The sequence below is a fragment of the Typopeltis vanoorti genome, chromosome 4 (assembly GCF_054136105.1).
Source record: "Typopeltis vanoorti isolate ZY-2024b chromosome 4, IOZ_Tvanoo_1.0, whole genome shotgun sequence".
Taxonomy (NCBI): domain Eukaryota; kingdom Metazoa; phylum Arthropoda; class Arachnida; order Uropygi; family Thelyphonidae; genus Typopeltis; species Typopeltis vanoorti.
Window position 1 is genome coordinate 158,858,200 of NC_143552.1, and position 19,269 is coordinate 158,877,468.

The 19,269-nt window shown below is 35.8% G+C and overlaps 1 protein-coding gene across 4 annotated transcripts in view; it reads right to left on the bottom strand.

Moving 5' to 3' along the window:
• The window catches only part of LOC150107791 (tectonic-like complex member MKS1), a 289,973-nt gene that overhangs the window by 162,521 nt on the left and 108,183 nt on the right, over positions 1 to 19,269 (bottom strand). For all 4 annotated transcript variants that reach the window (XM_090391544.1, XM_090391542.1, XM_090391543.1 and 1 more), the window contains 2 exons: positions 16,364 to 16,400; positions 1,817 to 1,873 (listed from right to left, as the gene is read on the bottom strand). In XM_090391544.1, coding sequence (XP_090247670.1) covers positions 1,817 to 1,873; positions 16,364 to 16,400 — 94 coding nt within the window. The remainder of the gene's footprint in view (positions 1 to 1,816; positions 1,874 to 16,363; positions 16,401 to 19,269) is intronic.

Below are 19,269 nucleotides of genomic sequence, written 5' to 3' on the forward strand. Positions count from 1 at the left end.
AAAGCTGCAGTATAGGCATTGAAAGTTTATTTTTCACTTGGTTAGAGTATAATAAGAGACCTCAATAAAGGTTGAAACTAGTCTGGGTAGTGGCCCTTCCCTTAATGCATAACATTAGACATATCCACAAGGAGATGTGTTTTGCATTATAGGAGATACTGAGACAGGAGTGTTGGTAGCTTGCTCCACCTTTGCAACGAGTTGCCCTGGTGTTGTACCACCTTACCCCAGTCCTGAAGATACTTTCAGGTGCAAACTTTGTTTGCTCACACTTGGATGAAGGATTAAACTAAATTTATTATGCAGTATAGGCAGAGCAGGCAGCTGGAGGAACCATTCATGGTAAGCAGAGGTTTTTTCGTTTACAGCACTGGCACACTTTTTTGAGAACCAAGGCTTGGATGGTGGCTGAAAGTTTGGAGTGGAATGAGGGAGGAAAGCCTTCATTCCTGTGAGGATGATTTCTGTTATTCGGTCTGAGCAGGTGTTTGGATCAGAAGATCTGAAGCAGTAAGTGGGCCACTTTGCCAAACTCGATCGAATGCTTTTGATGAAATGTTGAGGGCAACCACTTGAGTTTCTCCAAATTTCTCCATCGCCTGAGTCCAGAGGTGATGGACTCAGATCAGACCATGGAAGTAGGAATAGAAGTCATGGAGGTCTTCCCAGTTGGCACCCTTGTAGTTCCAAAGGGCACGAGGCTGTGAACTGGTGGACGAAGGTAGTTCTGTGGCAAAAGAGTCTTGCATGAGGTTGTGGTCTGAGTTAACAAGAAGAGAACTGGAAACTACAGTACACCTGGAAGGGGGAGCTTGTTAGGAAGATGTCAAGTGTGTTGGCAATTTGAATGAGGTTGTCAGGTATTCTGGTGGGAAGACTGATGATCTGAGATAGATCATTGCTGATGGCAAACACCTAGCATCCCTACCTGCTTGATCGGAAACTGAACTGTGCTTGCTCTGGAATTCAGACATGGTTTTTGTCACTTTAAGCTTTGAGTAGGCAATGTGACAGTATTATACCAAATGACAAAACTTGTATTTCACTTAGTGTCAGAGGCTTGACCTTTTTCTTTGAAGAGTGTAGATGCCTCAGTTCAATATACCCATTTTGGTTCACTTCTTGATTTTTGGATCTCTAGTCTGACCATTTTCTGCCTGTTAACTAGACATATATTCCGGGCTACTAACAGTCCCAATAATGTGAAGGTATAGATAGTGGATCTGATTATTGCATTTAGTGTTATTACTGTACCAGGCAATCAATTACCAGAAATAAGATTCGTCTACCACTTTGCAATGCCTAGTACCCCAAGAGGATTGGTCTTTTCTCCGAAGGATGTAGATTCAGTACTTCACTTCCTGCCTACTTTAGTTTACTCTCTGCGACAGTTTCTTCTAGGTTGATGATATCAACTGACTAGGGCTTATATCTAGTGCCACCAACAGGCCAACCCAATATGAAGATGCAGACACAGGATTAGAATGCTTAAGACTAACCAGACTTTACTGCAGTTTTACATACATCTAGATTGGAGTGAATTTTATCAGGGCCACCTAAAGAAGAAAAATATCTACAGCCCACTTTTAATGCTATAATCAGTACCAGATATTGTATGCTGTGCATGGGAATGAAATTTCTTTTGTATTAAATCCTAGGTATTTGCAAGTTCTCTTAAATCCAGGCTTTATAACTGGGACCACTGTATTTCAGTACTTTTTGAAACTGTACTTATACTATATCATTTGCAGATTTAAAAGAAATAAATTTAATAATGATATTGAATGATTTTGTGTCAAAAATGCAAAGCACTTACCACATCCATTTCATTTCCAACAGCAACTTGTACCATTTCAGACCTTCGTGAATATAGCTATCATAAAACATGAATAATAACAGCCAAAGGTTAAGAGATCAACATAACTTGAAATATAAAAATAATATTTTAAAATAATAATACAAAGTTAAAGCAAAATGAACAGCAGTTCATTTAAACAGTTTATAAGATTATATGCAATATCATCAAAACTGCATTAAAATTCAGAACGATATAAAATGTATTAAAATAAGGCTAGTCCTTTTTTTTAAAAAAAAAATGAGGATGGTATGTCACATGACAAGATTTTTTTATTATTATTATTATTATTATGTGACACTTCCAGGGAATCCAAAGACTCGTTGAGGGAGGACACCTACTCCCCAACTCTCCATCTCCACCACCAATATTTTCACAGACAATCACAAACATCAATGAAAAATCCTATTAATTTTAGAGAGAGAGAGAAGTTTAAATGAAAATATGCTGCTGTTCTGCAGACAATGCAAAGTTGGGAGAACTCTGAAGAACAGAGTAGACATTGTAGCCTTACAGGAAGAGATGAACAGATTGTATGAGTGAAGAAATCATGGAGTTATCAGTTCATGTTGCAAAGTGAAAGGTTTTGAAATTTCATTTTGAAACTTCAAGCCTGGACACAGGCTTGAAGTTTAGTTGTCACACAGCTAAAACTTGAAGAACATCATAGCCGACTATGACAATCACAAGAAGGATCTGGACATGTAGAAATACAAAGGTTAAGGTTCCACTGTATAAGGAATTGATCAGGACTGTAGATCTGTAACTATTTTTCAAAACAGTACATTGGAAAGAGTGCAAAGAAGACTGACTAAGGTGGTGTTTGGTCTCTGGAATGCTGAATATGAAGAGAGAGAGATTGGGGAAATGTCATTTGAAAAGCCCTGTAAATAGATTAGGAGTAGAGAGAAGGAAGAAAAGGAGGGTGATATGACAGAGATATTTTAAGTCAGTAAGGGGTTGTTAAAATATGGAAGAGAGTTGAATGGAGGGAAAGTGTTGCTATAACAAGAGACTATCCCTGGAAACCATATAAAGGAGAGTGTAATCAAGGAAGAGAGAAGCAGGTTCCTTTTGGGTCCTTTTACATTTTGGATCCCTGAAGTTAGATTTCTCGGCTGCATGCCCATTGGGTCTGAGACATCTGGCATGCATAGTAGGCCACCTCCTAGTGGCAGGACCTGGGTACCCAGGGCCGGTGGAAGCGGGCATTCAGAGCATGCGGTGCATGCGGGCGCCGTTACGAAGGGGGCGCCGCCGCGGGAGCACGGTTCACAAGTTCATTTTTAAGAAACAAAATTTTTATCATAAAAACAAAAAATTCTTACAATGATCAATATTAAAATAAATAAGGCTGGATAAACCAAATAAAAATTTTTAAAAATTGTATATTGCCGCCTCTTTGATCAGCTGGCTGTTTACAATTTTGCAGCAAGAGCAGGCTAAATGCTTGCCTGCAGAATGTTGTGTCTACTGCAGTCTATCTAAAGTGAATGGTTTTTATGCGCGGAAACGAATTTTCATACAAAACATTTGTTGCTAGTTAACCAGTCATATGGTACGCATTGCAGTAGGCTACTGACAGTAGCGCAGTGCGGACTATTATTTCGTCTCTGTGTCGTGTTGTGTAATAATTTCTTGTGGGTATAATGGAATCAAAAATTTAAAAAAAGTTATCCGGTGCACAAAATCGTAAGCGTCATGCTGCGAAAGAAGCAGATATTAAGAAACAAACTGGGGCTCAATAAATTTGTTAAAATATTAAAATATTCTGATGCAGATTGTAACCAACTCGATACATCAGAAATCAGAGTTGAAGAACCGTGCACATCATCCAGTTTGCATTAAATACTATTGCAATATTGAACAAGATAACAAGATGCACGCATAATTTAAGTGAAAAACAGTTAGAAGATTTAGTTGTAGTTGATCACGAAACTAACACATTGTTAGTCTCTGTAAATTTAGAAGATCCAGGTGAATGGAGAAATATTGATAAAAAATTACGAGTTGTTTTAATTGAAATGGGACCTGTTCAAAAGAAAAATATAATATATCCCAGAGATACATATGGTCGTAAATTTGGCGACACATGTTATAATAGAAAAATGGAAAATGAGGAGCTCGTGTCAAGAACACGGCTCATTTATTCCGAAACTTTAAATTCTGTTTTTTGCTTTTGTTGTAAACTTTTCGCACCTATTGAATCAAGTAGTCTTGTAGAAGGTTATAACGATTGGAGAAATGTAAGTACAACTTTGCATAGACATGAGACTAGTTTAACTCACATGAAAAATTTCTTAAAATGGAAGGAACTTGATACACATTTAAAAAACAAAACTACTATTGATTGCCAGACTCAAAGCATGTATGAAATGGAAAAGAAACATTGGACGAGTGTTTTAGAACACTTGATTGAAATTATAAAATTCCTTGGTAGCCAAAATTTAGCTTTTTGCAGATCATCTGATAAATTATATAAAAGGAATAACGGCAATTTTTTAAAATTACTCGAACTGTTTGCGAAGTTTGATCCTGTTATGGAAAATCATGTTGAAAGGGCCCTACAACGAAACAATAGAGTACACTATTTGAGTAAAGACAGTCAAAATGAAATATTGGAAACTTTAAGTAACATAATCAGGGATACAATTTTATTATTGATTCGAAAATCTAACTATTATTCCATAATTTTAGACTGCACACCTGATACAAGTAAAACAGAACAAATGACCATTATTATTTGCTTTGTTTCCTGTGACAATGGAATTGTCAAGATCAGGGAAAACGTTTTAGGTTTTGCAGATATATTAGATTCCATGGGATGTGGTTTAAGTGCAACAATAATGGAACAACTGGAAAAATGGAACATTCCCATTGAAGACATGTGAGGTCAAGGGTATGACAATGGGACAAATATGAAAGGGAAAAAATATGGGCTCCAAAATTTGCTTTTGAACAAACATCCTCAAGCTTTTTACGTGCCATGTGCTGCTTATACTCTAAATTTAATCATTAACGATGCAACCAAAGTGAATGGAGATACAATTAGTTTCTTTGCAATTATTCAAGAAATATACAATTTCTTTTCATTCTCTTACAAACGTTGGGCAATCCTTTTAAAGTTCGTAAAAAATGTAACATTGAAACAGCCATCAGAAACGCGATGGGAAAGTAAAATTAATGCACTCTGCCCTCAATGATATCAATTAGGAGAAATTTACGATGCACTCTTTGAAATTCTAAATAATGAAAATTTTAATAAAGAAACTCAGCATGAAGCACAAACATTATGTGCTAAAATAAAGCAGTACAAATTTATTTGCTCTCTTGCGTGATTTACTTAACAGAATAAACCCTGTGAGTAAAATGCTTCAAGACAAAAATATGAACATTACACTTGCTTTACAATCTATCGAAAACTTAAAAATATTCGTACAAGAGTATCGATCAGATACAAATTTTAAAAACGTTCTAAAAATGGCAAAAGAATGAAGTGAAGAGGTAAATGGAGAACAAGAATTTAAAACTGGTATGGAAGTTCAACGATGAAAGAAGACACGACAATTTGACTACGAGTATCATGACGAAACGCCACAATCACCAGTAGATAAATTTAGAGTGAATGTGTTTTATACACTTCTAGACGTTGCAATGTGTCCATTAATTGATCGTTTTGAACAACTAAAAACATATTATGATAATTTCAATTTCTTGTATAGATTACTACAAATTGATAATGAAGATTTACGAAAAAATTGTGACGATTTAGAGATTCTCTTGAAGGACGGCGACAACAAAGACATAAATGCAATAGATCTATATGACGAGTTATGTGCTTTCCGGGATATTTTTCGGAAGGATAATTTAAACATTCAAAACCCTTTCGATATTCTTAATTTTATGGTGTCCAATAATTTATCTTTCCCTAACTTTTCAATTGCTTTAAGAATATTATTAACCTTACCTGTCAGTGTAGCGAGCGATGAACATTCCTTTTCCAAGTTGAAATTGATTAAAACCTACTTAAGAACAAGTATGTCACAAAAAAAGGCTTGTTAGTTTGGCGTTAATAGCTATTGAAATGATATATGTGCGGAATTAGACGTTAAGACCATTATTTCTAATTTTGTGAATATGAAATCAAAAACCCTAAAATTTTAATTAAAAAAAATTTCAAGTATATTTACGTAATTTAATTTATTTTCTGTTATTCTGTAAGGATGTTATTTTTTGAATACTTATATTAAATGTTCTAATTATTTCTGAATTCTTTTCTTATTTTCTCATCTATCTTGAGTTTCTTTTATTTTCCTAAAAGATAGTTCCACTTATAAAAATTATTAAAAAATTTTTACAAGTTACTAAGAATTTAGTAACTTGTAAAATGCAAGAATTTTTTAAACTTTACTTCAAATAAATTTTAACTTTAATTAAAATTCATTTTAATTTTGTTAGTGATTCGGGTCGGTGAGAATTCTATAATCCCTGTATCATTATATTCAACGATTAAAGTGAAGTGGCTTTATCAAAATTTGCTTTAACTTTTGAGAATTTTTTGAATATTCGGGTTTTTAACGATTATCCTGCCTAGATTATCCCCCTTGTTCATTACATTTAGCGAACCAACGTGTGGCTGTTCTATCAAAATTTATTTAAGAAATTTCAAATAATTTAAATTTTTATTATTGTAAAAGAACCAGTCCGTGCAATTAGCCTAGTGGCTTTGCGCTTCACAACCATATGCCTGGGAAAGGAGTGTCCCAGGTTCAATTCCCGTTGAAGACGTGAGGAATTTTGAGGATCTTCCTCAGGCATAGCCAAGTTAGCTGGTCTTGGGTGTGGGCATAGGGTTTTTTCCCACCAGTTTATCTGGCGTTTTTCATCCAGCATGCAGGCAAACCTGCCCCGTGACATATTCCTCTACAGTCAAACGTATATCCCCCCCTAGCGGCAGACCAGGTGACCGGTCGGTTGGGAGTGGTACTAACATGAAGTTGCATCTAAGTAACATGCGGCACGAAGCGGGAATAAAGCGTAGTCAAAGAAGAAGATTATCATAAAAGAACCACACACGCCCGGATCGTTACAGGGGCGCTTAGATAGAAATTGCATGCAGGCGACAAAGACCCTAGCACCAGCTCTGTGGGTACCTACAAGTGGCTAAGTTGTATACTTTTCTATTTTCTCCCTTCTGGGGTTAGCAGCCCCAGTAGGGTTTGTTCCATTGCTATGAGTTCAACAAAGCAAAATAAGGACCATTTCTCACTTAAGGAGAAGACCATGGAACACCACTTCTGAATTGGATAGCAATGTCTCTGCCACCCATCCCTGCAATGCCTACAAACTAACTTCCACCACAGCCATTAACTCAACATTGAATTCCAGAATGAATGACTCTGTCATAACCATCAACACATAAACAGCATATTTGTCCCACTTGCAGAAAGGACTTTACTACTGAAGCAGGCTTGGGTATGCATTGCTGATCAAAACATTCCGTCACTCCTGTGAGCCCTTCTGCAATCTTCCTATAACATTCACTTATCAAAATAGTTTGGTTCAACAAGGACCATTATCTCAGAGACGCTTTGTTTGGACTGTCAAAAAGCATTTACCATTGCTCATGTCTTGGTATTCACTGCCATGCAAAACATCCCAATGCTAAAGCTTATATTGAGCAGGCAAAAGCATAATGGACTACTGAATAGGAATATTCTGCAACTTTCAATGTTTTTACAACATCCAACTATCAAAATATCTTACTCCAACCTGAAATATCATCACAAAGACACGTTATCTGCTCAGAATGTTAGCGAGCCTTTACCACCTCTATCAGTCTTGGCATTCGCCATCATGTAAAACATCCTTTTGTTGTTAATGCTTAAATTTGTATTGAATGTGCCAAGGATGATAGACTGTTGAAGAGGAACATCTTGAATTCTGTGAAGCCTCATTAGCTTATAGCCAATATCAATGAAGTTTTGGCAGAATTTCTGTTTAGGCAGACAATAGCTGTAATCAGATTGCACCATAAATTGCCGTCCTACAGACAACTAATAATGCGACTGCAGACATCTATGTCAGAAGATTCTACAGGGGCAGGTAATATCCCTGTATCTTCTGTTTCATTAATATCATCTCAAGATAGGTGTGGGCCCAATACAATTCAATCTCTTCTTCAGTGCATCTTACCAGCCTCTTCTCCTTCAGTATAGTCACAGGGTTTTAAAGAATATTATTACGCTGTCAATCAATGAAGTACCTATTACAGCAAGTTGAATTGTTATTTGGAGATAGAATTTTCCTGGCAACATCTTCCTCCTAACCGGTTACTAGAGTATCCAATCTACATCACCTCTTCAATCCAAGCAGAAATAGAGAAAGTGTCCTTCTGTTCAAATGCATGTATTATGTTAGAAGAAATGTTTGTGCTAGAACAATATTTGATGTAGCATCTCCTCCTCCAAGTGAGATGCACAAGGAGTGTGTCTACTTTGATAGGGATGTTTTTTCCACTCTGCCATGATACATACCTGATTTAGTCTTTCCTTCTATTTTGAGATCAATTCCAAAAGCAGAACTTTTTTCATCCATCTTCTTTTGATTAAATAAAATCTTCACTTTCAACTACTTTATGAGCTGTGGGACCACATGACTTTACTGTTGCTGAGCTTTGGCAGGTTCCTCTGCTATCTAGCAAGATTTAATTTATCTACTTCTGTTTACCAAATGTAAACTACCATTCAATTAGAGTTGTTCTTGTTCTCTTATAATTATTATCTCAAAACCCCATGGAGTCAAAGACTCATCTAGGAGGTCCTTTTGTCATACACACACACAACTCATCATACCATGCCTTAAACACACTCGAATTCTCTGCAGACACCATGCTCTAGGGCAAGGCATTCCAATCATTCACAACTTTGCATGCAGAAAACCTTCTCACTCCCCTGCTCATACCCTCCTTATACAGCTTCCAGGGATGACCTCTGGCTCTCCCACTGTTTTCTGTAAAACCTCTCCAACACTGATACTATAACAACCCCTTACTAACTTGTAAGTCTCTATCATATCACCTCTCTTCTTCCTATCCAATAGACTCTGTAAATTGTATCTTTTCAACCTTTCCTCATATTCGACATTTCAGACATTAGAAACTACTTAGTCAGTCACCTCTGGATCCATTCCAACATCTCTTTGTCCTTTTGAAAACCAGGTGATGTTTACGTAGTATGAATGTCTGTGAAAAGCAAAAAATGAATGTAAATGCAAAGACTTTAAAAAAAAAAAAAAGAGAGAGAGAAAGAGAGAGAGAGAGAGAAACCAAATCTGCACACAGTGGTCCATGTGTGGCTTAATCAAAGTGTCCTATACAATGGAACAAGAATCTCCTTACTTCTACAAGTCAGTGTCCTTGTAGAAGTAAGGAGTAAAATTTAGGGGGCAATGTGTCCCCTAAATTTCAGATCCTTATCACCCAAAGTTCTATTTCCTCCACCTCCAACAATATATCCCCACCAAGCATAAATTCAACATCCCATCTTTGTTTCTCAAATTTTAAAACCTTACATTTTGCAATATTAAACTCGCATCCCCATTCACTCAATTTATTCAAGTCTTCTTGTAAGGCCACAACATCTTCTCTACTCTTCATAGTTCATCCCAACTTCGCATCATCTGCAAACAACTGAATATCCCCATCCAAATCTTCGCCAATATCATTAACCATGCTACAGGCCAGGACGTATATATACGTCCCAGTTACACTATGGACGCGAAGTGCATATTAATATTGTAATGCCATTCATATTACATTGAATTATATGATGGATATGAAGCGTATGAGGATGCGTATTTGATCCATAATGGCCGGTAAGGTGGTTAACATACAGGTTGAAAAGCAATGGCCCTAAAACAGATCCCTGAGGCACACCACTAGTGACTTTCCTCTTCTGGGATATTGCTCCCACATACACAACTTGTTAGTACCTATCAGATAGCCAGTCACTGATCCAATGCATTAATCTTGTTATACCCTGATACCTTCACTATGTGGAATTTTCAGTTATCATGGTGTAACCTGAAGAGAAAATAAAATAAAACCCCTGTATAAAAGCTAATAGATGAATTATTTAAAAGAAAGAAAAATATTCTTGCATCCAAGTAAAATATATAACAAAAAAAAAGGTGTTTGTTGAACTAACTAATAAAAGAAGGAATATATTAGTGTTGTGATATAAAAAAAAAAAAAAAAATTAGCAAAATAAGATAGAAAGGATTAGTCATAAGGAATTATATGTGAGAGGCTAGAGATTAAAATATTAAGTAAATTCTTAATAAAATTTGGAAGGGGGTTAATTTAGAGGCTATCAAAAGAAAAACAATAGACTATTGCTCAGGGTCAATTTCTGGATTGAGACATCGTCAAGTGCTCACTGACCTCAGGATGTTTGGCAGAAAAACGCCACCCTATTGGTCGGTGAAGTCAAATCAAGTAAGGGGCAGAGAAAAGAAATTAAAGAAGGTGCCATTAGGGTCAAGGTATAAAAGGGTTAGAAATCCCCCCCACATGGGCTTTTTCCCGGGATAGTTTCTTCACGAGCTTTTTCATATAGGTTTCACGTGGTTTTCCTGAGTGGCGGGATTGGAGTTAATCTCCGTCGTCACAACAAGGAAACAAAAGTGAGCGGGATTTCGATTACGTATTTCCTATGGTAAGAAACGAGGAATGCCATTTAGCCAAAGGAAAGAAGGTATTATCTATGTGTTTCATCATCCAGTGACAACTACGAAAAAAGGAAATCTGTAAAGAAGTCGGTGTCCACGTGGTGAGTTTCACAGCCATGATATAGATGATTCTAAAGTGTGTTCTTAATTCTAAAGTGTATGATTCTAAAGTGTATGAAAAGTAAAGATCGCATAAGCACAGTTTAATGCCAAAAGAACTTAGAAGTGACCGATTATAGGAGAGATCATACCAGGATAGTTCAATTGGAAAAAGGTAGAGGCCAATATAGAAAACTCAAGAGAAAAAGGTACTGTAAAAATCTCGTGTTAACTGAAAATCGTCTGTAATTGTAATCATTATTCTATTACAGAACTGTTGAAGTGACTAAGGAAATTTATACTAGGACTTTAGTACATGACTTATTATAATGAAAGTATGCTTGTTAATATTAATATTATATAAGTAATTATGTGTCCTGAGATTTATGCATGGGTATTGTAACGTATAGGAAAGTTTTAAATGTCAAAGTTATGTGTTAACACAGTGAAAGGATAATTTAATCTACATAATTTTAAATAGTTAAATAGAGTGAGTTGATCACATATGTCCATGTGCTACAGCATATAGTGTATTCAGACTAATATAGGGTTAGCTAAAGTGTTAATTAGATCTGGGATTATACATATGATTGTATGAGTTGAATTTGTTATGGCGGCATGATCGCAATACCCATATAGGATCATAGCCAAATTACTTGTGATAAGCTAATGTTAATTTGTAAATGTTTTCTTAGTATTGAGTTGAATTATATTAGAAATTGAATTGTATCATACTAATGAGTTTAATAAACCTTTGTTCGTTGATAAAACAGTTGTGTGAAATTGCTGCCCAATGCACCACTTGAAAACGTACGAACCTAATCACGCGGGAGGGGAGAATATTTAAATGAGTAACCAGATAAAATGTCACGACTGCAATATTGTTTCACGTTCAGACATATTTTAGTAATTGCTCTTTGTTTTTGCATTTAATATCTCAAACCCAAAAGGCGCAGTATAATATAAATATTAGGGACACTAAGGGGAGAAATAGCTTAAATATTCGTATTTTGGGGTGATATCTTGTGCATAGATAATAATTGAACATAGATAAGCAGAATTTCACTAGATAGAATAATAATCATAAATTGGGACACAACATAAATGGTGCTTCCATCTCATAAAAATATCTAACCCCATCCACTAGGTATACTACTGTTTATCCCTCTCCTCTGTCCAAGGAAGCCATCACCTTATTGTAATAAGTAAGTAGATTACTAAAACATGACCTCCCTTTAGCAAATCCATGCAGTCCATCAAATATAATACCATTGCTGTCAACCCAATTCTGGATACTAGTTCTCACCAGCTTCTCCAACAACTTAACCACAACACCTGACACACAGATAGGCCAATAATTTGATGCTTGAGTTCTATCACCTCCCTTATGAAGTGGCACAATCTTGCCCCCCTTCCACTCCTTTTGAACCTGACTCAGTGCAAGACTCATATTTAAAAAAAAAAATGTCAATACACATGTCAACTCCCCGGCACATTCCTTCAGAATACATGGTGATATATTATCAAGTCCCACAGCCTTATTAATACGAAGTTTGCTCACTTACAGTCAGTCTCTTGTCCCCATCATCAATCTCATCTCAATCTATCCATGATGTCACATTCACAAGAATGAAAGACCGTTATGAACAACTCATTATTACGTATCTCCACTATATCTTCCACAGCAGTTGTCCTTATACTATTTTCTCCAATCAATGTCATCCTTCCATAATCATTCTTTTTTTTTTTTTTTTTGCTTCTAGCTTCCTGCAAATAGCTGTGCTACGAATATCTTCATTCTTTCTTCTATTCTCTCTAAATTCCAATATGAAATTCAGCTTCCCTTTATGGCATTTATGTACTTCCGGAAGCCCTTTGACAGTGTCTCCCTTCAAGCTCTATCTACTTAAGTCCAGAAGTTTTCCTCACCTACATATCAGAGGTTTACTCTGCAAATTCCTATACATCCATCTCAGAGATTTACTCTCTAAATTCCCTTACATCCAGCTCAGAGATTTATTCAGCAAATTCCCTTACATCCATGCTTGAATTCTATTAGGGCACAAAAAAAGTTATTAGGGTATAGAAATGACATCCTCTCTTTCTCTTTCCTATTTTCTTCAATTGTGTCATCACTCATTTCCAAACCATACTGGCTACTCTCCTGACACAACCACAGTTAATACTATGGCATTCGCTGATGATTTTATACTGATAGCTTCTACTAGAGAAGCCTTGCAGGAACTCCTCAACAAAGCAATTGACTTCTTTGAATTTTGAGGCCAAAATATCAAACATGACAAAGTCGAATATGCCATCTCTTGTCCCCTCAGGTACAGATAAGAAATAGAAGGTTTAGAACTTTGAGTTTTCTCTGCATGGCATGTCCTTATATTCTATCTCAGTTCTGGAGGAAAGGAGAGATACCTCTCATGTTTTTTTTTTTCTCCTATAGGCCATTCCTCTTTTCCATCGAATCTAGTATCTTTTCTCTCTTCTCTCCATAAAGTCCCACTTAAACATCAATAGAGACTCTTCATTCTGAATCATTTCCTTCTATTCCTATACTCTATCATATGTTATTCTTAGGTAAAGTCTCTCTTTCGGTACTGTCCCAGATGGATGGTAGCAGTTTGCTCAGCAGTCCGTTCATGGTTATGTTTTACTCACAAGTGCCATTACCATTTTTTCATATTTTTTCATGCCACTGTAAATCCAGGAGGGCTTGGAATTCCCTCATTGTGATGGTTAATGCCTAGATTATGTCTATTCAGATTACAGAATTTTTCTCTTTCCACTTCAGAAGTATGTCTTGCTGCCTCTAGGACTTCATGTATTAAGGATGATTATCAACATACCCCTGGATGGGTACTTGATGGAAGGACACCTATTACAACTGCCTTGGCTTAACAAAGGAGATGGGCTTTAATGTTGCACCATTCAGTCGATGGAGCTGCATTACAAGAATCTAAGAACATTCCCCTCTCAGTATCAATGGATCAAGGATGGAACTCACTTCCTGCCTGGTTTCGAATAGATATATTTAATTAGGACAAAAATCAATATTCTGCTAACTGAAAAACATAACTCAGGGAAGAAGTGATGACATGAATTGCAAAACAGGCTGTCAGAGTATAGAAACTTTGGTCATGTGGCACTCAATGTTGTTGTTGTTGTTGCACCCATGGATGTCAGAAGGAACAATGTAATAGTGAGGGTTATAGAGAATATATTGAAGAACAAAGGATAAATAACAGCAGTAGAACCCCACTATGGGATTAACAGTGGATTAAGGAAGCTTGAGCTTATACTAAAGAGAGGAGTTAGTCGTTATTGATGTACAAGTTGTGGGTGCTGTTGACCACTCACTCCCCTCCATATGAGAGAGCTGCCTACTATGCTGTAAACCAAGACTTGGTACAGTTAGTTCAGGAATAACACCACATCATACCAAAAATTGGCAACACTTCTAAAACTTACAAAATCTCACACATACAAAGAATACTAGAACATCACAATGTAGTATACAAATTTCCTTGCCAACAAGACTGTGACGTCACCTATAGAGATTCCACGATCAGATCTTTATGGGCAAGACTATAGGAACATTTCCGTGACTGCAACACCCCAATTCCAGAACATCTAAGCAATAAGAAACATAACAACTAAAAGAAAAACAGAATACAAAATACAGGAAAACAGAAATAGCAGTCCACATCTTGAACAGAAGCATACAAATCGACAAAGTTGTAATAGTAGGCATACAGGAAAACAAAACAATGCTTAGAATATCGGAAACATTAGCCATAAAATGTGACAAAAACTCAATAAATGTTCACCGCCCCTATATAATCTATGAGAGTTGCAGCTCCAAAACAAAAATTAAGTCGCGACTCCGACCAATAGAAAGCAACACAGATACACCCAAGACAAAAACACCAAGCCGACATGACATAGCTTCCATTTTTCCCACAAGCTCCGAAGACACACAGTCAAAATGACTCCCACCCCTAATCTTGTTTTCATCATATTCTATTCTTCTTCTTTCCCCAAAAAATTTCTATCTTTCACCTTCTTCTCAAAGAATTAACAGCCCATCCTTAAAAAATGTTTTTAAATTTCACATACCTTGTGTCTGACCTGAAATTCTCTCACATCTCTCTATCTCCACATTTCCAACCCCCCCCCCCCCGCATTTCAGTCATACTTCAGTAATATCGCCATATGCTGGATGCCGCTCTGTAAGATGACAACTATAAACATCCTACAAAGGTATGTCCAAAATTATTCCTTCCTTATATTCTTCATATATCCATATCTTTAAAACATCATTAATGCCCTAAAAATTGAGTAAAAAGCCACTGACATCATAAAAAGGTATACTCCTAAACAAAAATAGGCAATATAGCCATGAAAATTAATATTTATTTAGAGGAGTAACATGGAAAATTTTCTATTATAATATAATAGAAATAATATCTATTATAAACAAATAGTGAAGATAAAAACATTCAAATTCATCATAAAACTTCTTAATCAAAATAAGTGGATTTTCTGAATTAATCAGTTCAAAACAGTGGCAGACAGACAGGGCCAGTGCAAAAACAATCACAAAACATCTAGGTTATGTCTTTAGAATCAATATGAATAAATGAAATATTTTGATAAAATAAAAAATGAAAACTGTAAAAATTCTTCCTCAGCTTTCTTTCAACATATTTTATCACTGAGTATGAAATACGCTAATTACCGCTGTCTGCTGAGAATTTATTTTAGATTACTATGTCATGATTAGTTGAATACTTCACTGTACACTTGAGCTCTAAATAAAATGATGCATGCATTTCATTATGGTAAAATTAAGATGATTTAAAAGAGAAGATAAGCAGTATTGTAGAAGACAAACTACTAGAAGAACTAAATGGTTTCCAAAAAGGCCGATCCTGCATAGATCCAATTTTTACTCTAAAATTATTAATAGAAAAGAGAAGAGAATTTCAAAAAGAAGCACACGTAGCCTTTATTGGTTATGAAAAAGCCTTTGACAAAATTAATAGACAAAAATTGCTTAAAATATTAACCAATTTAAATATACCAAACCAACTTTTACAATCCATTCAAGAAATATATGCAGAATAAAATAGCAGTTAAATTAGAACACATCTCAGAATGGAAAGATATATCAAGAGGAGTACAACAAGGATATACTCTCTCACCTCTGCTTTTCAATATATATATATAAAAATTATAACAATCTGGAAACAGTATAATCCATTTGGTATACAAATAACCCCACAAATAAAGATAGATACACTACTATTTGCAAATGATCAAATAGTATTAGCTACATTATTATTATTATTATTATTATTATTATTATGTGACACTTCCAAGGAGTCCAAAGACTCATCGAGGGAGAGTGTGCCAACAGCATCGAACAATTGTTCCCTTCCAACTACTAACCCCGCTCAAACTTGCTTAACTTTTCGCTGAGCCATTAGTAGCAGAGGCTTTACCAATCGACCAACCTTTGCTGGCATTAGATGATTTAGAAAGATCATTAAAATCATTAAATGATATCCAAAAGAATATAATAATATCTAAAGAAAAAACAAAAATATTGGCATTCAAAGGAGAAAACCCAATAAGAAATAAAATAGTGCTAATACTTTATACTACCTTCTTTACTAAATTCTTTTCACTCTGTGCTTCATACCTGAAAGTTAATGATACTAATGACAATAAACTAAAGTAAAATTAAAACAGAGTTAGAGAAAATTAAATTGAAATGAAGACAACAAATACATAGCAAGTAAAAATATAACACAATAGAAATCTTTGTAACCTAGTGAGTAAATCCTTTGCTTTTTCAACGGTAAGAAGTTAATTTCTAACACCTTGCCTATCAGAAGCTTGAAATAACATAGATTATTTCAAGCTTTACTATATGTGATCTCCTGAACAGGAATGGAATTCCTTGTTCTGTGTATGGTATCAGAAAATTCCAGCAGTTTGTAGGTATGATTTCATACAAAAATAAATATTAAAATTTCATACAAAAATAAATATTAAAATTTCATACAAAAATAAATATTAAAATTTCATACAAAAATAAACATAAAAACTCAATGAGAGGCTCTGTAGCTTAGTAACCATGACGTCCTTTGGTTGGGAAGGTGGTTCAAATCTTTGTCCTGCAAAACAGGCACAGAGAGAGAGAGAGAGAGAGTACTTTAAACAGACAATGAAGAAAGAAGCATATGGTGGGTAATCCAGTGGGTATGCTGTGGTAAAGCATCATTATTAAAAATCATTAAATTTGTATAAAAAACTTACTTTATTAAGAAAAAACCATTGTATTTATACATCATTTCAATCCCTTGTTTCCAAGATATAAACCTATATCAATTTGGAAGAGGTGGACATTTCATTTCTTTTACCATCTTTAACAATTTTTAACATGATCATAACATTTTTAACATTATTTTTGGTTTAAAACAGGTGTACACAAAATCTATTCAACACTGTTTGAAGTTGTTGAGGATAAAAATAAATGTCAGTTAAAAAAAATATATATATACAGTAATCTAAAAGAAAGCCACAAGGAAAGACTAAACCATCTCCCTTCTTGGCTGCAGATAATACCAAGTAGAACTAAGCTACCTGTGCTGTTGAAGGCCTGCACACCTTTAATTCAAATGCAAATTTCAGTCAATGCAAATGTACCAGCAATATATGCCTAGTCAAGGTATGTTTTGATGGCAATGATCGCCTTATCTAATTTACAGTCACACACAACATGAATGTCTTGATATTTGTAACAACTCATGACCATTTATTTAAAATAAATGCTCAAAAATTATTTCTTCGTGAATTTTCTGGGTGTGAGATGCACAACTAGCACATGTTTTTTTTTTGATCCCATACATGAGAGCTCAAGAGACCTATAAGCACAACAGTGCTGTGTGTGTGTCGGGGGGGGGGGGGGTTGCAGATCAGGACTGAGATAGAAGTTGATTGAATTTTTTTTTTTTTTTTAAAGTTGAAAGTTATAGTTATTAGGGAATACTTCATGAGGAAAATTGTTCCAGAGGACAGAGGTGGGCAGAATAAAAGAGGAAGAGGAAAAGAAGGTTTGATGTGTTTGCAGCTGCACAGTAAAGGGATGAAGGGCAGCTCCTACTCTTGTATTAACAAGTGCAATAGAAAGTGGAAGAATAACAGTTGCCAATTCACTGGAGCAGTAACAATGAAAGTACCTGTAGAATAGACACAATTTTAAAATACTGTGTCTGTGAGATAGATGCTGAAGTAAATCTCGAAAGGGGGAATCATCAATGAGCCTAATTGTTCACCTCTGGACAGCGTCAAGGATTTTAAGGGAAGTTTTAGGTACACCACCACCACAAATATGTGAGCAGTATTCTAAGCATGGGCAGCTTTGGAATTTGTATATAGCTAAGAGCTGACTGGATGTAAAATATCTTCCTGAACAAAAGAGAATACCTAGTTTTTTGGATGCTGAAGGCTACTGATATGATGTGTTTATGTTAGGGGAGACTGGAATCAAACAGAGAGATCTAATCTTGTCTGGTGGTTTGTGTATTACTGAGGGTAGGTGAACTGAGATCTCTTTTGTGAGAGAAAAGGCCCGACTGTGTTTTGGTGCTGAACATGACAAGATTGTCCTTGCCCCATTGAAGTATAACATGCAGATCAATGTTTAAGTCATTAGATGTAGACGATCTTGGTGCTTGGGATGTCTGCATACCGCATAGTTTGTAAAATGAGTAGGACAAATGGAGAGTACTATCATCTGCAAAGTTGTGGAAAGGATTAGTGGTGACTGAGAGTATGTCATTTATGGGAGAAAGAGAGTAGCAGATAGGACAGAGCCTTGAGGCACTCTTGCATTGGTGGTGAAGCTCAAAGAGAGGGAGCCATCTACCATAATTCACAGAGAATGAGCAGTGAGAAAGCTGGTTACACAATTACCGAGGGATGGTAGGGAGACCAAAGGATGGCAATTTGTTTAGCAGGTCTCGATGCCACACACAGTCCAATGCTTTGGAAATGTTAACAGCAACAACACATGTTTCTCTGAACCTTTCCATGGCATTATGTCCAGTGGTGGGTGATGTAAGCTACGATGTCAGCTGTGGATATTGAATGGCAGAATCCATATTGGTAGTTGCTGATTAATTGATGGGCCTCTCAAGTAGTGGAAGAGTTGTCTATTGATGTCTTTCTCCATTATTTTGAAGAGAACAGAGGTGATGGCATGTCAGCTCTGGAGCACAATGCTTCAGGACAATTGGAGAGATGCCATCAGGACCAGAATACTTTTTAGTGTATAAGTTATTTAGTAGTTTTCTGATGTCTTTTTGTTAAAAAACAACAGGAGGCAATACAATGCTCATATTTCAATAAAATAGGAGGCAATTTCCTTTTGCCATTGTTACAGGAGTTTGAGGAAAAGAGTGATATTAGGAGGTTAGCTTTATCTTTCAGTGAAGTAACAGCTGTGTCATCAGAATGAGGAGAGAGATATAGGTGCAAATGAATATAAGTCGTGTCAGCTTTAG